The sequence below is a fragment of the Branchiostoma floridae genome, chromosome 18 (genome assembly GCF_000003815.2).
Source record: "Branchiostoma floridae strain S238N-H82 chromosome 18, Bfl_VNyyK, whole genome shotgun sequence".
Lineage (NCBI taxonomy): Eukaryota > Metazoa > Chordata > Leptocardii > Amphioxiformes > Branchiostomatidae > Branchiostoma > Branchiostoma floridae.
Genome location: NC_049996.1, coordinates 12,780,660 through 12,804,334, shown reverse-complemented (window position 1 = coordinate 12,804,334; position 23,675 = coordinate 12,780,660). Strand labels below are relative to the sequence as shown.

The 23,675-nt window shown below is 42.7% G+C and overlaps 2 protein-coding genes across 2 annotated transcripts in view; both read right to left on the bottom strand.

The window, feature by feature from the left end:
- LOC118406256 (low-density lipoprotein receptor-related protein 2-like) overlaps positions 1 to 10,685 on the bottom strand; it is a gene marked incomplete in the record, with an annotated part of 97,758 nt that extends 87,073 nt beyond the window's left edge. Inside the window, 1 exon segment of the mRNA XM_035806184.1 lies at positions 10,442 to 10,685. Within this exon segment, the coding sequence (XP_035662077.1) occupies positions 10,442 to 10,514 (73 nt within the window).
- Positions 10,686 to 16,065: 5,380 nt separating this feature from the next.
- On the bottom strand, positions 16,066 to 21,864 carry LOC118405422. The gene has a single exon (XM_035804921.1). The coding sequence runs from the start codon at positions 21,862 to 21,864 to the stop codon at positions 16,066 to 16,068; it is 5,799 nt and encodes a 1,932-aa protein (XP_035660814.1).
- Between the last annotated feature and the right edge of the window lie 1,811 nt (positions 21,865 to 23,675).

The following is a 23,675-nucleotide window of genomic DNA, read 5'->3' as shown; positions in this document are numbered from 1 at the left end:
ACAGCAAGTCCAGGTGGAGAGATATGAAAACCGGGACTTCTGCTGCAGAACCATAAAAATCCGCTAGGTGGTCTATGATTGAAATTGTTAATCATTACACTATAGTTTATTTTTAAAACACAAATCATCCACATACCAAATATCACAACTACTTGAGTAAATCAACCACGTGCACGCAAAAAACCCAAACACAAATGATATGGAAATTACATTCTTGGTAAAGGTAATCATACCCTTTAACTACCGGTACCATAATGAAACGTCCCCTTAAACTACATGTATCAGTACCAATCACATAATGGGTTGTCCCCTTGAACCTGCAGGTAACAGTAACAGAGCCCTCCAGGTCATATCCCAGCAGTTACCTCACTCACGACCTGAGGAAAGCTTTCAGACAACCCATAGGTCAAGATACTGTGCTCTCCTACCAGTTAGGTAGCGGAACACACAATTTCTTTTAAACTATGGAGATTCACATGGACCCAATGCTTCAAAATTCACAGTAGGGTGTACAAGGAAAGTACAAGAAAATTTCATGACAACCAAACAAACATCATAATCTCAAATAATATAGTGTCAAAACTGACATATTCCTCTGCCGATTACACGACAGCTTTCACATCGTTTTCGTGCACAGAAAACTGAAGGCTTATTTGACTGCTGTGATGTAATACTTCACAATCTACTATCAACTTTGGGTTGTGGATGAATACTACGTTCTGTAACCTCAATTCTTTGATTAGAACTTCTGTACAAGTGACTCTTTCCTATACGCTTCTTTATACTATACAAATGTAATTCTCCGTCACTACTCACGAGCATACAAAACCGAGGACTTCAGTTCATTACAGAAATGAATATCTATACTAAGTCCTTATGTAAGGACACTCAGGAAGGGTTCTGATGAGAAATTGCTTGAGAACGGAAAGAGGATATGCTTGTAATCATCATGATGGGAGGGGGGCAAGTCTGGCTTCTGTCCAAACCACTTTAAGTCAAGGAATTGCCTTCAATCTGGTGTACATTACTTCAGTATTATTCCAGAAGGGATATGATAAGGTCAAGATATTGTACTTACAAACTTCCTTCCATCTTTTACAGCGGATGGTTCTTGAGAATTGACATTAATCAGCAAAGACTTCTATGACTTAAAATGTACACCTGGTCCTTATCTTATCTTGTGCCAGGCTTCTTCAGCTTTCCCAAAGTCTGAAAATAGACTATATTTCTCCAGTATGCTCTGAGAAGATTTTCATATGAATAAAAGAACTTAATCGTAACTTTTCCTAATTTTTGTTGGAAATTCATTAGATTGCAACAACACTATTATACACGGCTATTATTACAAAATACCCCAATGGGGCAATTGAAAAAAAAAACGTCAAAGGGTATACAAATGTAGCAAGCAACACATACAATGCAAGTCTATAGCATTGATTGATAGTGATATCACAAGGAAACATATGATAGATATACAATTTCCCTATATTCTTTTGTACACTCACTTCAAAATGAGAATTTATGACAATGATACTAGTACCTACATGTACTTGTATCTGCTCACGTTTCCTGCCAACCTGTTTCTGATAATGGTTATCATTGTCTGATTCTAAACATTTGGAACAAGTGCAGAGATGATACTACTGATAAAAGGCTCTGTGATTCAGGGTAGCATTTCTAGTTACCCCTCCTAGTCTTGACCTTGACTTGAGCAGCCTTGTCTTAGGTTAAAGAAAATTGTCTTGTTTTGATAAGGAAGACAGCAGAGAATCTGGGTGGTGGAAGGAATAATGTCCAATGTAGATAACAAAGGAACAGAACATAAAACATTTGGGAGGGCCTGCATGGGGGTTCCTGGTAAATTGATTTGTTCTTGCAGAGGGTCTCTTCTCTAGTAGTATTTTAAGAATCTAATAGATGTATTTTTTTAAAACCCATATTGTTTTTTTTCTGCACTTTTGCATTAGACTTGGATTCTGCTAATGATGTAATCCATAAAATTCACTTACTGTGACCCAAATAACTTGGTTTGTTTTTGTACTCCTGTTATTTTTGTTTCTGCTTGACAAGGTTTGGCCAATTTCAAGACCATCGTTAAATGAAAGTTGTTTCGAACATGCTAAATTCTGTGGAGGTTAACTGTCATTCATTAGCGACCAACTGTAAAAATAGCATGCACAGTGCCGCTCCACCCACCCACCAAGCAAATATAGCTGCTCAACCATGTCTGAGGCCATAACTTTCCTCTTTACAAGTCTTTGTTAAGATGTCTCCATTTGAAGTCATGTCTACAATCACACTAGTAAGAGACTTTAGGGCGTAGACACAATTTACATCAGCAGAATTCATTCATATTTATCATCACAGACACTGGAGCCATGATACAAATGGGGCCTTTCATCATTGGTGTTAGGTACAATGTAAGGGCCAATCAGACCTGAGAATATATTTGGCTTATCACCTCTAGTTAGGCATGTCTCTTCATCTCTTGATCATGTGTTTCATCACCCTGGGCCTTTTTTCAGGCCAATTACATAGTACATGTATGTATGTCACAAGACCATGAAACCAACAAAGCCTCACACTAACTAACAAAAGTTTACTGAGTCAGAACATCCCACACCTGTGTCAAGGCTACCTTATGTGTTCTCGGGTGTATTGACCCCATTATGTCTACTCTCCAAGCAGAGGTTTGGCTCTGACTGTTTTTTATGTGTTTTTACTAATTTTAGGCATTTTTACGGGCTTTCTATTTTGTGATGTTTTCTTTATGTCAGGATGGCCACCAGTAAATACAAAGTGCTCAATGTTACAAGAGCTTGTTTCCGCACTCCTTTGGCAACCACAGGGAAGCACCACTACACATTTACAAGGCTGTTGACTGTCCTTGACTTGTGGTTCTACTCTACTCTCCAAGCAGAGGTGGCCACAATACTGCAGTGGCTTCTAGACAAAGGAAAATGAAAGAAACCATGGCCAGTACTTGTGAAACATGGAACTGTAGAAAGACCCAGTTTTCTAACATTTACTTGTCCTATCGGGCAAGCACATAAAAAATTTACTTGCCCGAACCAACTTTTCACTTGCCCAAAATTCAAATGTCATGTGTGCATATATGCATTTTCACTTCCAGCAATCAAATTTTTATCATTGCCTCTATTTTTCTATGTTGACCATTGCTTGATGTCATGACTATAAAAAGTGACAAGTATATGAAAAGCTCACTCAACTCAATGGAAAAATCTTACTTGCCCGATCGGGCAAGTCAGGTAGGTCATACACTTGCCCGATCAGCACTTTCACTAGCCCTGGGCAATAGGGCTAACCCTGCAACCAAAACCTCTGCTTGGGAAGTACAAATGTACTTGGAAAGTAGCTCTACCGAACGACTGTCTAACAAGTTGATAATTACGAGTCAAAGATGTATGTTATTGAAAAACAGGGGGGGGGGGGGGGAAGAAACCATTACAGTCCCCTACTGTCCCTTTCAGTTGCCACAATTGTACAATAGAACATTGCTGAACCTCTTTTACCGCCAAGGTCTCCATTACGCAACCGTGAAACGACAATGTTTTCAACCGTGAATGACATTGTTTTCAACCACAGCGAGGTCAGAGAACTTTCCCAGGTAATATGTTTTGGTCAGGATATCAGGTGGTAACCCAAGAACACACGGCATTGTGGTTGGCTGAAACTCCACTGCTGACAGGCGACTTTTGTTGGACTAGGCTTACAATTCGCACTAAATCCATTATTTCTGCTTCGCATCATTTTAAGAACAAATTATGAGAAAGACTTTGAGAAATTTTAAGTTTCTGCTGCATTTGCAAACATTTGCCAACTCTTTGTGCTGGCTACTTAGTTCTGTGTCATGGTAAGTATTAGTAAACATTCGAACTCATTACCCCCACCCTCCCATTACCTAATGAGAAAAGTGAAAAGTGCTGCTTGAAGTTCTTGTTTTCAAATGAACTGTAGCCACCATAGAAATCACATGAATAACCTACAACAAACCTTTCCAATCCCCATGGACATGACAAAACACACATACATGTACATGTACATGTATATGTCACAGTAGAGATCACGATCCAGTAGAATCGTCGATTTTCCTAGGAGAGATCCCGATCGCAATTTGTACCAGTAGAATCAGCAATTCTAAATATATAAATTACACAACAGTTATCAATTTATCATCCTCCATTCTCCACAGCCCTCCCTACAAATACAAATATGATAACAATTAACTGTCATAGACAAGGGACAAATTTTTTATGATTAGTGTGTTTTGCTGTTGTTTTCAATCATACATTTGCATCATTGGTAGCCTGAATACCATCCTTCGTAGTGACCGCTGGCTCAATCCTTTCGCTCGCTGGCTAACACATTCGCTTTCAGGGGAAAGGATTGAGCCAGTGGTCACTCAGGCTAACTCAGTGGAACTAATTCGATCAGAAACAGGGCCCAAAAATCACCTCCACCAGAATAGATTTAACCACAGCAGATTAACCTGGAAAGAACTAGCATGAAAGGATTTGCTGGCTTTTGTGTTGCATGGGCTTAGTGAGTTATTCTGGCTTTGAGCATCAATTTCCATTGATTAGGGAACAATGCCAACCTTGGGTGCTATGTCAATACCGCAGGCAGCTATACCAACAGACTTACAGGTAACATTGGACTGAACACTACTTAGAAGTGAACAAGGTTTAAGAGCAGACCACATGTAATCTGTTGGCAGACCTTTGAAACCGATTAAAACTGTAACATTTTCAGCCATTGCCTCGTTGTTCTTACCAGGGAAAAGGGGCGGCCAGAAAATGTTAAAATTTGACATCCAAACATCTGCTTGGTTTTGTGCCAAGTGAATACTGGCCAGGTGCCATGGATCTCTTCACTTAGAACTTTGAACTCCTGGAACAAACTGAGCAAGTAACAGTCACTTACATATTGTCTCTTCCTCAATAATGTTCCAACAGTTTCAAGATTTACTGTAAGTTATGAAACTGCAGGTCCCTCCAAGCAGATGTTTGGGGAGTACTGTGGTAGATTGTTTCGGAACACAACGTAACAAAGGACTTGACATAACACAGGAATCGAACAGCCCAAAACATCCTCATCTTTCCCCCTAACATCTGCTTGAAGATCAGACTTGAGGTTGAAACCTAGGGGCATCACAATAACAAGGTACATGTGACTGTAGAGTCCTCTTGCCAGGGCACTGTGCTTTCAAGTTCAAGCCCCAAGATCAAGTTCTTGGCTAAGGATGCTGTTACCTTAGTCAGGATATCCTACACGAGATGAGTAACACAACTGTCCATGGACAATTCATCACAGATGTCCTTAACTAGTACTGCTAACTAAGGAGTCCTTGAACTTGAAGGTTATATTATAATGGCTTTTCCAACAACTTTGGAATACAGTGAAACCTGCCTTAGGGGTCACCTGAGTGTAGGGGCCACTTGGCCATTGTGGTCAGTTTTTGTCGGTCCCTCTAGTGAACCCTATAGACAGGTTTCACTGTATCACTTTTTCCACCCAAGAAATAATGACCTTGACCATAGAGGCATAGACAGCTGACATTGCCTTAGCTAGATGCATGCCATCTTTTTGTCTTCCTTTTTTTTTTCCTTTCAAATGTTCAGAGTACTTTCGCAACCCAGTTCAATAACATCTTCAATTTTAGCATTGACTTTGTAGGCATAAAATGTTACACAAGTTCACCTTTATCCGTGGGGTAATCTTAATCCGTTCTTTTTAAGAACAATGTATTTAGGGGTATAAAGTCAACAGATGATGGTTTCAAACTGCAATGTTTTGAAAATATCACAATTTGAAACTACCGTCCATCGACTTAATATCCCTGAATACCCTGTTTAGCAGCACAACGGATATAGGTTACCCCGCGGATAAAGGTGAACTAACATTACACTGTATGAACATCAATGCTCTGATGGTCTGACAAAGCATTTAGTCCCAAACAAAGTGAGCCCTCTTTGGACCACTCTTTTAGTATTACATAAGCAGAAAATGCACAAGTCACTATACAGAAGACATCTGGTTGTGTAAGGGACTGTTAGTTAGCATGTTTACCAGACTCTATTTCTGACCACATCCTTCCACAGGTTGGTACAGACTTCTGGCTAATCAAACAGGTGGCTTCCTGTTTACATTCACTACTGTAGTACTGACAACGTGATACACATTAAATGTCATCTTGAACATGACTTGCAAAACTGTAGGCTACTAGCCTTTGTAGCTTGAGACATGCCTAGCATTGAAAAACATCTGGTACCTTGAGAAACTGAAAGTCTATTCAACTAGAGATATTTTCCTGTTGGCTAAGCCAAACTTCCACAAAGGTATTAGAAAGACAAAGAGGTTACAATTTCAAAATAGAACATCCTTTTGTTACAGTACATACAAAATGACAAATAATCATAAAATCTCTTATCAACTTCTGAATCCTTTTTGCATCTTTAATTTTTAGTTGCAGGGATTATGTACCCAGTGATAGCCAGGTGATAACGGTGGTGTATCAAACCCTAACCTCCATTACTATTATTATCTCCACAGATTGGGAAGGAAAACCACTATGAAATTTGAAACAATGATGAAAGATAGTAGCCTGGGTACCATCCGGAAAGTAGTTCGCTCCGGCGTTCATTATATACTATATACAGTCGCTTCTAGCTCTGACATTCACTATACACTATATACAGTCGCTTCTCTGTGCTTCCGTCTGGGAACGCGGACATTTACAAAACGTATCCAGTTGCTTGAGCAACTTTTGTATTGTGTATCTTATTTAAGTTATTACCTGGATGTCCAACCTTCCTTTCCAACCTATGATAGCAGATTACTGTAAACCATGAAATATTTGCAGTGGGTTTGTGGGTTTGGTCTATCTAGAAATACCATGAATGTCTGCCTTAGCATCATGTAGGTTGAACCCATTTGCCCCCTTCCCCCCAAGACAGAACTGGCATCTGTGACAGGTCACATGACGGGTTTCTGGTTACCACTGGTTCCAGCAGGTGAGATACGCCCCCTAAATACTCCAATCAAGTCTTTCCTTGACATGGTGGCACCCAGGCACCAACATGCCAAGAAAGCTTTCTTCCTAGTCCTATGCTGAAAAGTCATAACTTAGTGGACTTTTAGGGGAAACTGTTATAATCCACGGCAGATGGAAATAGTAACAATTTCAAAAATGAGTGCCAGCATAAAAATGTATGAAAATCACTGAACTTCAATAGCTTTGTATTACATGTATGAAAATTATGTATAGTATGCTGTACATGTACATGTTGTTAAGAATAAAAGTTTGAAGACAATGAGAATATGGTACACATCATTGCAATGCTACTACATGAACTGTTACTCATACTACTATAACATTAAATTGTATATGCTACTGTTTTATTTGTATTCGTAAAGATTCTTTTTTCGTTAATAAATCTGAGTGAACTGACATCTCTCAGCTTTATCAAATCATTCTTGTATTTCCTTCTTCTTGCACTTTTTTTGCATGAATCTGACATTATCACTTTTACAATTGAATGCACTCACCAGAAAAAAATAAGTGGAAGGAGAAAAAGACTGTCTGTTCTTATACTTTCCAGGTGTTACACAATCCCTCATCCATTTTGTTTCATAACTGACCTCTTGTGACAGTCTGGGTACAGTCCTATTTAGTTTAGCAAGTATGGGAGCCCCAGTAAACTAATTAGAATGGCAAGCAGGCTACTCTTCCCCTCAAACAATCACAGACACGATCTGTCAGTTTGAAAACTGAACTCACAGCCAGAAAATCCGTGCAGTTTGCCTGTAATCAGGTGTGTGGCTATGTACACAATGAGGTGAAATATCAGGTATTTGACCAGGAGCTCACCCTTCTTTGTACAGCCTCCTATTTAAACTTACTCTACAGCTCTTCATCTGCAGTTATATATACACATTGATAAACGGTCCGTCAACAGGTCTATTTAACAACCTCTCAATTTGGTTTGTAAGAGTGTCCGAGCTAGGGCAACCAAAGGGGGCGTTGTTTGGGCAAACCTGTCCCTGTTGACAGACCGCTGCCTACCAAGGGGTGGTACCCATTGGAAAGACTTGAACCATGTCTTATTCATAATGCAAAAATTCCTGGTCTGATAAACCAATTTGCATGGGGTTAGGTGTTTCTCAACCTTGAGTTGGAAGCCCTACACCGCCCCCTTTAAAGCACTTCAACGTTATCTAATAGTGGTGGTAAATTTTCAAACACGCATTTCGGAAGTCAATTACAGATCAAATATTTCCTCTCAGCTTCTGTCTGTGCTTAGCAATGTGCTACCAACCATGTGCATATATAAGTTTGATCGGGTAAAACCTACTTAGCAGTAGGGCGTCACAAACAAATCAGTTGTAAACCTTTTAGTGACTGGTTGTTAAAGTCTACGGTGCGTTGTCGTCATATCCCTCTTCTTGTGGAAGCTATAAAAATCGGTTTCCTCTGAATCTCATTTTCTTTTTCTTTACTATAAACATAATAAACGTCGCGACTCAACTTTTAGTCAACATTAGTCAGCGATTTCTTTGGTGCCATCCGGTGCCAGGCACTGGGTGAAAATGTCACACAAAAATTACATCATTTTCTGTAGTTAAAAAGTTTCTGACAAACACAGTAACATGGGCAACAATAGAATAATAATGTCAAGATGTTTTGAGTCAAATTTCAAAGGGAAAAGAAAGAAAAGCATTTTTTTTCTATCAAATCTGAATTTCTCTCTAGTCAGACAGTCTATATGACCCAAAACATACTCGAAATTCCACAAATTTTACATGGAGATCTAGTCTGCTCTACAACATGCACATAGATTGAAGAAAAAAAAGTATAAAATTGTTTCGTCACTGGAAAACAAAGTTTTTGTACACAATCAACTACATTGGTTAGGTAACTCACACTTGGTTGCGTATGAAAGAACTTCTATTCAAACGTGTCTGGTGTTTTAAGGTCTTTTCTTTTTCAGCTGGTATTCTTTTCTTGCAAAGTGGATACAGCTTTCTTCAAAAATGTTAAATTCTTATCTCATATAATTGGTTAATCTGTAAAAAGTTTTTCTAAGGTCGCTAGTATCAATTTTTATGAACAAGTAACAAAAACTGCACACAGAAATTTGAAACTGTTATCATAAAGAAAACAGGTAACGATATATTGAATATCAAGCGAGGGAATGATTGTATTATGAAAATTCTTCATACAACAATGAAAACACCTGAAATTTGTATCATTTACCTTGATTCAATCAGGAAAGTTTCACATCATTTTTGTGTGTAATATTTTAGATACTATGTTTGTACAGGTATGGAGTGAAAGAAACTATTGTCCACACAAAAGCTTTTGTTTATTTTTCTTTACTTTTCAAATTATCCAACTTCGGGTACAACTCTAAATAGTTTAATCAAAGCACATCCTGCTTATTAGATTAGTGCTCAGACTAATACCTTTAGTGATTATGTCTTAACTTAAACACTAGCATGTGCCTTCTAGAATGCCCTCCCCCTCAACATCTTGAAGCTTTTCTTAGCAGTAGCCTTGACGTGTCTTGGATAAAATGGCGGCCCCCATGCCAAACTCACAGGTAGCATTTCAGTAGCATTGGCAAATATATTCCATCACACACGGTAGTTTATATTCCTAAACAGAGTACAAGCGTGTATTTTGACAAAATAATGTACTGTTGGGAGGGTATATTTTGAAAGTTTTGACCACAAGTTGGTATAGGACCGGTAAATCCAGAACATATGTGACAACTGCTTAAGTTTCACGCCTGGTTATAACCGGTGGAAAGAAGTAACGATTCACGTGTATTTTTGATCCTAACTGCTAGAATAAACACGTGTTAATCGAGCCTCATTGTTGTTGGTACTTTTAAGCGTGTACAGAAGAATTAGGAGATTCTTGAACACCTCTCGAAATCCGCTGTAAGTGGATTAGAACCCGCGACCTGTGATCCAAGAGGGATCTCCAAAAAATCACAGAAGGTGTGAAGCAAGACGCCGCTATCGGCTTGAGAAACATCGAGGAAAAGGAGACGCTAGGATCGTCAAGATGTCTTAAGTCGTACTTCTTCGTGCATAGTTTTCTTGTGTCAGAGGGATTATCTTGCCGAATGTTTGTAAATATAGTAAGGGAGGTTGGTACGGGCCTACCCGGGGGTGACCCCGCTTTCTCCCGCCGGGGTTATCGTTTGTACACGTAACTGCCAACTGTGGTATACTACGGGATCATCCAAATTATATAATGGAAGACTTCCCCTTTCTTTCGAAAGCCCTAGTTTGGTAAAATCCTAGAGCAAAGGATGAAACGTAATGCAAGAAAACTTTTCGTCAACTTGACGTAGTAAAGGCACATGGCCAAAAGTTCGCACACACCACACACACGCAAGCGAGCACTCACCTTGCGACTTTACCAAGCTCCCAAACGCTGCTAGAAGCGTTACAACGCAAACCAGGAACGAATTCCTCCACATGCTGTGGTTCGGATTCTCCAACCCTCCTCACTGCATGGAAAACTGGTCAATCGAGGTCTGGAAACAGATTTTTGGAGGAGAAATCGGTGAGGAGAGTTGCTGTACCGTTACCAGCGTGGCGAGCCTGGCACGGGGATCCGCGGTCCGTGGCACCTCAGTGTGTCACATTACACAACACGGATCAGGTTACACCTCAAGGCCCCGAATCTGCATACTAAAGACAACCCCGAAGAATGTCATTCACCTTGATCATTGATGCTAGTTCTTCGCACCAAGCGCCTTTATAGAGCTTTTGATAGGATAATCGATGTTTTACAAACAAAATTCATGGGGTTTTCTTCGTAATGGCAAACTGGCACTGATTGACAAAAGATGGGAGAAAAGATACCCGAGCAAGAAAGAAGATTTTTGCGAACTACCGCTCCGTCAACTGTTATATAACGCCTTTCCTTTCAATTCAAGATTGAAAAGGATACATTACCTTTTTGCACAGATAGCTGCTATTATGCCCGTGACTTTGCAATTTTGTCGCAAAAAAAATACACAGTATGATCAAGGAGCTTTTGGTATGATGCAATATGTATTTGATTTTGCAAAGAAAGATCGTTTGCAATGCAACTATACAACATGGAGACTAAACGCAGTGAGCTTTTAATGTTAACATTTATTCGTACTTTTCGTCTTTAATAACATCTTGAGCTGACGAACAGCTAATAGATCATGTTAAAGCTTTGTTATTTATGCCCCTCGCCTTGCTACCTGGAAAGAACACTTGTTACTCGTCATTCAATACTCTCTCTAATGCCAGCACCGAGGTCATGTACAAGTCAGTACGTGGTTGGGGCTAAACTTGGGGCTTTCCTTAAAATAATAATCGGAATGCCGATGTAGAGTTCCTCTTACTACAACCTGTTTCCCGTTGTAATGTATTGTGATAGGCCTTTTTGTCTTTGACCCTTAGGCCACAGCAAATAAATTTTATGGATGACATCCTATGCAGAATGCAAAAATAATGCAAGAAAAACAAGATGGGTAAAAAAACAAGATGGCTATATTGTTAAAATAGACACCATAAACGTCGTAACACTTAAAGTGACAAAACGTGGCATCAAGGCAAGTGAACTAGTGTAAAAGTGGTACTAATGTGTTAGACTGGTATCCACAGTCATGGCTTTCATATCATATTGGTGGCACTTCCAACAAGTTTCACTTCTGCAACTATAGTCATGGCTACCTCCTTAGTGGCACTTCTACAAGTGTTTGCCTATTTTAGTCTATCTGACCATCCCCGAAGAAGAAGAACATTTTTTTCTTCTGAAATGAGGCGTAAATTAATGAGCGCGCTGATGTCATCCATAACATTTACTTGCTGTGGCCTTACCAAGTAAGTAAGGGCGTCTTAATCAAGCGGATGCGATTATAACTTATTTTGGACTTGACTTTGACTTTAACTTTATTTGGATCCGCATTTAGCTTTGGACGGACCTCCGCGAAGGGATACAAGTGGTTGGAATACAGTAAGAAGCTACTAGCACTGGTGACTTCTAGTAGTAGTAGCGATATAGCTACCGCTTTATTTTTAGCGGGAGCGCTGCTTCGCCATTTTCTAGTCTCCAAGCAGATCCTACGGTAGCATAAGATAACTAAGGCAAAAGCTGCCAGAGGAGTGAAGCCGGCCTAGGAGTGTGTTTGTCTATCAGTGGCTGATGTCTCCCTTTGGCAAGCTATACTCCTTATGATACTATTTTATGCCACATTGGTAAATTTGCCTGGAGATAACCATTTTCAACTTGCACTAAGGTTCTCGATGGGTACCTCTCCCGGCATAATAGAGAACCGTTTTAGTCCATGTTGAAAATTGCAAATTAGCGATGCAGTAAAACTGAAATCCAGCACTTCTAGAAGTTTGCGAAGTGATAGTCCACTTCTATAGTTTTGCCTACAACCGAGTCTTGATTTTAAGTAAAACATATATTCTTTGTCATTCAAAGTTAAGCTAACAGATACACCTCAATGCAAGCGATAGATAGTGGGGCCGTTTTGATAGAGATACTAGTAATTTCCATCAAAGCAAGGACAAAAGTAACTGTATGGGCATTTTTTGCGATGGAAAAAATCGTAATAAAAATGTCACCGAACGAATAGCGTAACACAATGCCATCTTCTCAAATGCAATACAGTCAACGTCAAGTATTTCTACCACAATTATTCGAAAATATGGTCTTGTTTTTTTAGATAAAGCTCCTTGTAAGTTGTACAATCTATAACATCCCGCAAGTACCTGTCGACCAAAATGACGGACATGCGTTCCCTACGGCCTATTAAAGTGCATTTTGATTGATATTGTACAAGGAAATATTCAATATCCCCACCTACATCCGTTAAAACGTCGAAATGCAAAATAAAAACATAAAAATGCAAAGATTTGAACGACATGTGTCAACTCTAGAACTGCTAAATGGTCCTGCTGCCATTGGTTTATACTGATAACCAATCATGTTGGATAGTCAGGAAACTGATGTTTGCTCAGACTCGGGGGGCATTTTTTTGTCCGGCGTCGTTTCATCATTCAGAACGTTGCCAATGTTTGCTTTGTCGTCTGTCACCTTCTCTAACCCCACCTTTGGCAAGAAATTCCTCTGAGAACCCTGCCGTTTAGTCTGATGCTATCCAGATCGCTTCTCTACATTCTTCTTGACACCTATTGACGTCACTCATGACCATTTTTCCCGCCAAAACAGTATGATGGAGCCTCTATCATACTGTTTGGGCGGGGAAAATAGTTACGAGTGACGTCTCTGAGCTGCCACCAATAATAGTATGGCATGTTTCTCAAGGTGCCTGTTTGGTCAACATGACTTGAACTTTTGCCTTGCCATGTACACAAAAGCCATAAAAGTTTGACTTTCGGTCAGGTTCAATCAAGGACGTTACGTCCTTGGTTCAATTTTGTTATGGGCAGGTTGATCTCCAACCAGATGCTTTTGTTACCTTTAGAAATTAATAATCATATGAAACACACACAACGCCTAACGGAAAACCTAAACGAAAAGCTCCTTGGCGAAACGTATCAAATAGTATATTTCGGAATGAAAACCCAAATCAGTCCGCTAGGTGCGCGATTTTAAAAGAGCGCATTTCAACATTAAAGCAGATGTGAGGTGTTATTGATATTACAAGTATAGTAGAGTATATTAGTGTATCAAAAGTGAAATAGAAACACAAGTATGCTTGAATAGAAGTATTCTCGAAGTCTGTGAATACGACAAGCGTTGAGGATGTTCAGTTTTTAACTTATACAGTGCTACCCTCGAACGGTATTAAACCACAATGCTAAGTTAACAGAACGATGAAGCATATATACCAAGCCGCTCAAATTTCTCAACCGCTCAAATTCGTTCATTTGCAGTCTCTATATTAAAGGTAAAGTTAAGGAAGAGAGGCATGATTTGTAAGGTACCAAAAAGTAACGGAATCAATTAATCAATCCGCTTGCATCATAGGTTGGGCATATATTATATATATAATCAAGCCGGAACAAGACTATGATTGTAGATTACACAACGTTGAAGGATCCTTTCATAACTTGATGACGTTTTTAAGTCGCTCAGATCTAACGATGGGCACGTGTATGCCGGTTCCAGGGCCCGCGGATGGTGCGGAGAGGTACGGGGCCGGGGACACCTCCCCCTTTCATATTTGCGCCCCAAAATAAATCACTTCCAGGAGACCGTAACCGGACAATGTTTACATCTAATTCACAGGCCATTTGCAGACTGCGGCGCGTCAATCCGGTAAGGAATGTCTGTTTCATCATCTTCTGAAGGACGGATTTATTGATGGCAAGCAAAGGTGAAGGATGATTTACGGTGAGGCTGCTGAAACGCCATCTGGCGATCAGAAGATACACCGCAGTGATTTGTGTCTCCACTCTTTTCCATCCAAGTGGTTCTCTGTGTATGTTGGGAGTTTAAATGGCCAATATTCTTTGTCAATCAGTTTGCTGTATTAAACTCGACAAATCGAGGAACTCATATTGGCAAAGGATACACGTTCAACTGCATTTGAACAAACTAAACCAGCCCTGGCTCAAAGCACAGTGGATTTATCTAGTAAAACCAAGGAGCTGGAGGTTTCAATCAGAAGTGTTCCTTTGTTTTGACCCGCAGTGTAATCTCCAGGCAGATTTACCAGCTAGTGGCATTAGATAGTATCAAAGCTGGCTAAGAAGTACAGCTGGCAAACACTCCTAGGCCGGCTTCACTCCTCTGTCAGCTTTTGATACTGTCTTATGCTACCGTAGGATCTGCCTTTGACCGCTATGTTCGCCGACCGGACTTGAGTGCGAAACACTGTTTTTCAGATGATCTTTCATGATAGGCTTAGGTAGGGGTGCGCTAGCCATGACTGCAACAACTGGCCTTGGTAAAAAGAAATGGTTTCTCTACAGGCTATATATCGTCGAATGGCTAAGTGGCTAGGCCAGCGGACGCCAGATCGATGATGGCACGGGTTCCAAGATGTTACACACGGTAGGAATCTGTTGGGGTTAGGTCCGCTAATTAACTGAGCCGGCAGGCAACACTTCCAGCACCGTAAAGACAGTGACGAGCTCTCGACGGTATGTCTCGACGGTCCCCAGGCTACCCATGCTGTAAGCGCGCTGACTCTCAGCGCTTCAGCCAGGGTCGGGGTCTAGAGAATGTTTTGACTGAACTCACCTTGTCTTTGCTGAGGAGTCTTGAGAGAGAGGACACGCACTCGCAGACTTACGTTTTGACGGTTTAATCTAGCAGTGTTAGTAGTTGTACAAAGGCCGCCAACTAAACTGGAAAGTTCTGGTTTTATCCCCTTGTCTGAATCTTCTTAAGTGGGTCCCTTGTTGTGTCCTCAGTGAATTCCTGTGTCCTGTGATTCTCCTCAGTTCTTGTATATTCCAAGGTGAGCTCTTAATCGTAAAACTTAGTCTGGTCTCCCGGCTACTGGCTGACTGTCCTCTGATGCCTTCTTCTTCTTCTTCTTCTTCTTGGAGTACACTATGTCTCCAAGCCTAAATTTCCTGGAGAAATAATCTCTAGGCCTAAGTTTCCTGGGGTTGATCTCCACCAGGCCCAATTTTCCTAGAGTTGGTCTCTAGGCCTTTTCTGCCCTCTGTCTTCCTTCTGCGCGGGTGACTTCCTTCTGCCCGGGTGACTTCTGGGGAGTGGTGATTTGCTTCCCCCGGGGTGGTTGGCATGTGTTTTTGGCGGGAAACTTATTCAAATTGACTACCTAACCTATTTTAAGGCGGCAAGTTTAAATACAGGAATGTTGGCGCTTACACTGGCCCCCAAATTGTCCGTGAGGCAATTTTACTTTAACTACCAAGCCAACTTCCCTACTGTATACACAATAACTATACTCATAAACTTATTGTTAGTAGAAACAGCATGCAATAGCTTTCACTGAAGTCCATGTAGGTTTGCCTAGTTCACTACGTTGTTGTTACATGCATTACAAATCTTTGAGACTACTAAAACTACTTCAAGTCCAATGATGGTCCTCCTGGAATTCAGGTTGTGCTCTGGTCTTCTTCCAAGAGAGGACATAGTTTGTCGATTGGCCTCTCCAACACGCTATGTTGCGTTTTGACTTTAACACGTCTCACAAGTCCTCTGCTGCCTGGCATCACTTGTACGATTCTTCCTAATGGCCACACTCCTCTTGGTGACTGTTCGTCCTTCAGAAGTACGATGTCTCCTACTGCCAAGTCTCGCTGCCGTGTTCCCCATTTGGAACGTTCTTGCAGTGATGCCATGTACTCTTTAGACCATCTTCGCCAGAATAGACTTGCTAAGTACTGTACTTGCTTCCATCGACGCCGCGCATACAAATCGTTCTTGTCGGTCAGATTAGGCGGCAAAGTGGTCTGCATCTTCATGTTTAGGAGATGATTGGGTGTCAGAGCTTCTAAGTCGTTCACCTCGTTGCTGGTTGTTGTCAAAGGTCTTCCGTTTACTATGCTCTCTGCTTCACACAACAGAGTGTGTAACCCTTCGTCATCTAGTGTGTGCTTCTTCACGATTGCATTCAGCACCTGTCTTATCGTGCGTATCTGTCTCTCCCAAACTCCGCCAAAGTGCGATCCTGTGGGGGGACTGAACTTCCAGTCTATTTCCTTCTGTAATAAGGTGTCCTTAATCTTTTCCTGGTTCCACATCTTTAGCTCTCTTTGCAGTTCAGCTTTGGCACCTACCAGGTTGGTCCCATTGTCTGACCACATCTCTTTTACCTGACCTCTTCGTGAGACGAATCTGCGCAGAGCATTGATACAGGAGTCTGTATCCAATGAATCAGCCTTCTCTATGTGAACGGCTCGGCTACTCATACAGGTGAACACAACGCCGTAGCGTTTTACTATGCTACGCCCTCGTTTTGTCTCGATTGGCCCAAAGTAATCCACTCCTACTCTTGTGAAGGGTGGTTCATCTGGAGTAAGACGACTTGAGGGTAAGTCGGCCATTTGTTGCTTGCCTGTCTTGCCACGCAGTCGTCTGCATGTTACACACTTCTTATTTAATCTTCGAACTAAGGCATTCACTTGCGGTATCCAGTACCGTTCTCTTGATTTAGAGATCACATAGTTCCGTCCCATGTGGCCATGTTCTTCGTGGATGCTTCTCAATATCAGCTTTGCCACTTCTGATTCTTTAGGCAGAATGACAGGGTGTTTCGCTTCCTGTGCTAGAGAGGAGTGGCTCAGTCGTCCTCTCACACGCAGTATACCCTCTTCGTCTACCATGGGGTCTAATCTGTACACACTGCTGGTGGTCTTCACGAATCCCTGACTTTGCAGGGCTGCTATTTCCTCACTGTAGTGCTTACGTTGCACATGTGTTACAATTTCTGCTTCTGCTGTCTTGAGGTCTCTTGTTGAGAGTCGCTCGTTCACTGTAGTTTTGCTCCTCTGCTTACTACTCTTTTGTTTGAGTGCTTCCTTTACCTTTAAGATCCAGGCCACTGCTTTCTTGAGACGGTGCCAACTTGAATAGTGCGCTATCAGCGCATCCATGGGACTCTGCGGTTCCGCCTGTTCCAATTCAATGGCGTTCACCTTCACTTCAGGGTCTCGCTGCGGCGGCTGTTCAAGTCCATTTGGCATCTGCGGCCATTCACTCTCTGGGCACCATAGGAAGGATGGTCCTTTTACCCATCTGTCGTTCTCCACGAACTTCTGGATGTCTTGTCCCCTCGACGCATCGTCAGCAGGGTTCCTTTTCGATTCGACATAACGCCACTGCTTCGTATCGCTGGCGTTTCTTATTGTCGTTAGCCGATTGGCCACGAATGTGTGGTACCTCGTTTGCTCGTTATTAATATATCGCAATACTGTGGTGCTGTCCGTCCAGAAGAAAGTCTTGTCTATCTTGATGTCCAACTCTCTTTGGATCATCTGGTTCACTCTCACAGCTACTACCGCCGCGTTTAGCTCCAATCTCGGTATAGTGATAGCCTTCAATGGTGCGACGCGGGCTTTGCCCATTAGCAACGCACAGTGTACTCTGCCCTGTTGATTCGTCATACGCAGGTACGAGGCGGTTCCGTACCCCTGCTCACTCGCATCAGAGAAGTGGTGGAGCTGTACTGATGTAGTGATTCCGAAATCCACCGGTTTGACACATCTGCTTAACATGAAACTACTACTCAACAATGGTAGTTCAGCTTCCCATTGACGCCAGACCTTGAGATCCTTATCTGGGATTTCCTCGTCCCAGTCCAACTTTGCCTTGCACAGATCTTGTAGTATCTTCTTTGGTGGCAGAAGTGCAGGAGCTACTAGCCCAAGGGGATCGTAGAAGGAGCTGACTACAGACAAGATTCCTCTTCTCGTTGCTGGCTTCTCACGCCTGACTGCCCGAAAGCCGAGTGTATCTGACTGGACGTGCCACAGCATCCCTAGTGCTCGTTCTGTTGTTACAGCCGTGTGACTGTGGTCTAGATCCATCCTCACCTCGTTTGCCCTTTCCGTCGGTGGGACACTGTCTATAACCTCAGGTTGATTGCTGACCCACTTGGTCAGTCTAAATCCTCCATCTTTACATGCTTCTCGCATGCCCTTTGCTAAGTCTCCTCCCTCTTTAACTGTGGAGGTAGCTTTAAGTAAGTCGTCTACGTAGAAGTTGTTTCGGATTGCGTCCAATACTCCTTTAGCATATTGGCCCTCTCCGTCATCAGCCAACTTCTTCAACGCGAAACCAGCACAACTGGGCGATGATGTCGCGCCAAATACGTGTACTGTCATCCTATATTCTTCAGGCGGTTCGTCTAAGTTGCCTCTTGGCCACCAAAGAAATCTTTGGTAGTCCCTGTACTTCTCTGGTACTTTCACCTGTGAGAACATGGATTCTACATCTGCCATGAGACCCACAGGTTCCTGCCGGAACCGAGTCAGGACTCCCACCAAAGTGTTGTTCAGGTCTGGGCCTTGCAGCAGCTGTTGGTTTAGGGACGTTCCTGCATATTCCGCGGCGCAGTCAAACACCACGCGAATCTTCTTCTTCTGCGGGTGGTACACGCCGTGGTGTGGTACGTACCACACCGTAGCATTTTCATTCTCATGTTGTGGTCCTACGTTCTCATCTGGTGGTATCTTTTCCGCATATCCCTTTTCAATGATGTTCTCCATGAAGTCAGCGTAGTCCTTTTTGAAGTTTACATCCTTTGAGAGCTTCCTTTGTAAATGCTTTAACCGCTGTACGGCTAATGGGCGGTTGTTCGGCATGGCTGGGTTGGGTCGCTTGAATGGCAAAGGAACCTCATAGTGGTCACCCGACTTCTTGGTTTCTTCCTCGACTATTTCCATGAACCGTTTGTCTTCCATGGACATCTCTCTTTTGTCCTCCTTTGCTTCGCTGAAGTCATGATTAAAGTAACTCTCCAGCTGTGTCTCTAGGTTCTGGTCGACACTTATCCTGTTGACATTTTTGTCATCGCTGGCCCCCTTGAGGGGACCGTTTACGGACCATCCCAGTAATGTTCTCACTGCATAAGGTCCATCACCTTGACTGTTGATAACTTGCCAGGGCTCTACCGCCTTTGGCACGTTGTTACCGATCAATAAGCCGATTTCGGCATCTATCTCTGGCAACTCTACCTCCCTGAGGTAGGGGTAGTCCTTTAGATCTTCCGTCGAAATTATATTCTTCTTGGAAGCCGGGATCTTCTCTTGGGTATACGCTGTAGCTATAGGGATGATATTTTCCCTACCTAAGTCCGAGACTTCTAGGTCCTCTAAGACCTCGGTGTTCGCTTCTTTAGAGCCGTTGATTGTGTTCAGCGTTAACTTGACTTTCCTCCCGCTTGTTTTCAAACGTTTCTTCAGGGACTCCGTACAGAAGACAACGTCACTTCCGTTGTCAAGGAATGCATAGGTTTGAATCGTTACGTTTGTTGTCTTGCTACGTACTTTCACTGGGATTATAGAGGGTACTCCCTCCCAGTCGGAGCGTGCTATACGCCCTACAGCTGCCGTCTTCTTGGGCTGTGCCTCTACTTCGCGGTGTAGTACTGTAGGATGAGACTTCTGGCACTTCCCACAAGTAGCCCTTTGTTTGCAGTCCCTCGCCAGGTGTGTCTTCTTCAGACAACCAAAACACAGGCCTTGGCCTTTGATGTATTGCAGACGCTCATCATATGACTTGTTTGCCAACACCCTGCATTCAGTCACGTCATGGTTCCTCTTCTCACAGAAGCTGCATTTCAGTTCTTCTTGGCCCGTCGTTACTGCCAAGCTGGAGCCTTTTGCTCGGTCCCTTCGTTTGAACGGTTCCTTGGCTGACTTGTCATCAAACATGTCATTTGAAGAGATTTGCTCTTCCTGCTTGACGAAGTCCACTAGGTCCTTAAACTTGACCCTTCCTTGCCGTTGGATGTCGTGTGACTTCCTTCGCCATCTCTCCTTCAGTCGGTAAGGAAGCTTTCCAACCAATAGCGCTATGTTTGTGTAGTGATCCAGCTCTTGCAAGTATTCGTCTCCTTTCATTGCGTTTAGGCATTTTGTAAGGAAGAGACTGAACTTTCTCAAGGCAGACTTGTCATCATGCTTGATTTCAGACCATTTTCTTGCCTCTTCAGCATATGCCCTTGATACCTTAAATGGCGTACCATACCGTTCCTTTAACAACTTCTTGGCTTCCATGAGACCATCTTCCGGTTCCATTAGAGCGCAGCTTGTGACCAACTCCCTTGCATCTCCTCTGGTGTACTGACCCAGATAATGCAGCTTGTCCTCCGCATCTGTTGTTTTCTCTTCAATTGCATGCCTAAATGCCTTCATGAACTGCGCGTAGTTCAAGGGATCACCTTCGAAGGGAACGATCGCTCTTGTTGGCAGGCTAGCTTGATTGTTGTGTTCCACCATTAACTTTGTTACCTCTGCCTGCTGCTGTACTAGCCCTTGTAGGAACTTCTCTGGAGTTATCTCTTCCTCCTCATCCTTCTTCCGATTTGAGTGGTGAGGACCCTTTCCCTGTGTCCCCACATGTATGTCGCTGGTAGGAAAACTATAACCATGCTGTGGTGGTCCCATTGTGAGCGATTTGGTACCGTGGGGATCTTCTTGCTTAACCCTTGTCCTAGGCACAAAACTCGGAACGTCTGGATTTAGGGCAGGTAGCCGCCGCTCTTCTCGCTCTTGTTCTTGTTCCTCCAATTCTTGAAAGAACTTGATCTTAGCGTCCTCTACTGAGATTTCAGTTGTAAGCTCCAACATCCTCTTTTCCTGCTCAATCTCTAATGACCTTCTTTCCAGAGCTAGCCTCTCTTTCAAGGCTGCAGCCTTGGCCATCAACTCTATCTTCCTTACCTCTGAGTTCACCCGAGATGTCGTACTTGTGTGACTCAGGTTGGACCGCCGTCCATCTGAGCCTGCCTGGGAAACGCTATCAGACGGCTTAACTGTATCATCTAGAATCAAACTTGTACCAACAGCCTGTTGGGGCTGTGCTGCATCAATCCACCTTTCTACTTCATGGTGAAAGAGGTCTGCCTCTGTCAACTTGCCAGCTAGCCACTGTCTATCGTCTTCTTCCTTTTGCTCGAGCGACAGGGTGAGCTGGTACTCTTTGTTAGCTTCTTTAAACGCTCTAAATATCTCTTTCCATTCTGCCAACATATCCTGTACGTACCGCTTGTTGTTTGGGTCTGTCATTGACTCCCTTATGCTATTGGACTTGCTTGTGAGTCTACCCAACATGGAAGACCTGTACGCCTTCTTTCTCCTTGATTCTTCGTCTAGGAGCCATTCTGCCTTTTTTGGCTGTCGTTTTACGCCAGTATTATCTTCTGTAAGCTCATCCTCTTTGGATGCCATCTTGATCTCCTTTGGTTTGAGCTTTTACGGTAGAATCCAATTCCTGGCTTATTTACCACTGCAGGAGCCTGGACATCTGTTCTAGCTTAACATCTGATATGTCAATCATGTACAAAGTCCTTTTTTCTTCAATGTCTTCCTTTAACCTTGTACACTCCTTTTGAGCTTGATTCTACGAGATCGCAGCCATACGCAATTTCTGCTTGTTGAATATCTTGCTTGACTTTGCTTGGTACTGCTTGTGTAGACACAAGTTTTTTTTTTTGTTTTTTGTTTTTTGCTACTATTAGCTGTTTTACGGTAACCCGCCGGCGCGCAGAGGGTCTAGACCACCTTCTCTCTTGTGCAAGATCATCAATCAAGCAGGCATTCCAAGCTGTCAACTTGAGCATATCACATAACTCTCTACTCAAGAAGCTCTTTGTTTCCTTGTAGAAAACACATGCAGGCCTTGCAACAGTTCCTCAGCTTTGACAGATAAATTTCCTATGCTGTCCACAGCCCATTTGCTGTAATTCTTGGAACTGTATACAATCACAATGACAGTTCTTCTTTTACTCGTTAGAGTCCTATAACCAGTTTTTACTGGAGTCCTATAACCAGTTTTACTGGTTCCATTCGACCATAAGTTTTACTCGATAGAGTCCTATGGTCTCCTTTGACCAATAAGTTTTACTGTAAGCGCGCTGACTCTCAGCGCTTCAGCCAGGGTCGGGGTCTAGAGAATGTTTTGACTGAACTCACCTTGTCTTTGCTGAGGAGTCTTGAGAGAGAGGACACGCACTCGCAGACTTACGTTTTGACGGTTTAATCTAGCAGTGTTAGTAGTTGTACAAAGGCCGCCAACTAAACTGGAAAGTTCTGGTTTTATCCCCTTGTCTGAATCTTCTTAAGTGGGTCCCTTGTTGTGTCCTCAGTGAATTCCTGTGTCCTGTGATTCTCCTCAGTTCTTGTATATTCCAAGGTGAGCTCTTAATCGTAAAACTTAGTCTGGTCTCCCGGCTACTGGCTGACTGTCCTCTGATGCCTTCTTCTTCTTCTTCTTCTTCTTGGAGTACACTATGTCTCCAAGCCTAAATTTCCTGGAGAAATAATCTCTAGGCCTAAGTTTCCTGGGGTTGATCTCCACCAGGCCCAATTTTCCTAGAGTTGGTCTCTAGGCCTTTTCTGCCCTCTGTCTTCCTTCTGCGCGGGTGACTTCCTTCTGCCCGGGTGACTTCTGGGGAGTGGTGATTTGCTTCCCCCGGGGTGGTTGGCATGTGTTTTTGGCGGGAAACTTATTCAAATTGACTACCTAACCTATTTTAAGGCGGCAAGTTTAAATACAGGAATGTTGGCGCTTACACATGCGCTAGTACGAGAGGAAATGGAGGAACTGTACAACAAATGTCTCTACCCTCTACTCAGCATCAACCTCCTTTTTTTTAAACGGACGAAAATTGATCCACGAGATGATGACATCCATATAATCGAATCAACATGACCTTACAAACTCGTATACAGGGTATGTCTTGTATACAGTATCGTATAGCCCATGTACGTATTTAAAGCTAAGGGCCCAACCCGCCGTACGTGCGATTTGCAAGGCCACGTCCGCCACGTATTTCTGAAAAAGTGGGGAACGACTGGCAAGAGCAGGGAGGGAGTACGTCAACGCACGTCACTCACACGGTTGCGCAAGGTGCACACAAAGCCTGCACGTAAAATTCTACGGCGTGTCTGCGTGCTCCAAAATCCGTCGGATTCCCTACTACGAGTTCATACGGAGGCGGTACTTACCACTTACGGATCACAAAAGATTGCCCACGTTT

Excerpts from the sequence above, each read along its gene's own strand:
- LOC118405422 (XM_035804921.1), bottom strand. The coding sequence starts at position 21,864 with ATGGCATCCAAAGAGGATGAGCTTACAGAAGATAATACTGGCGTAAAA.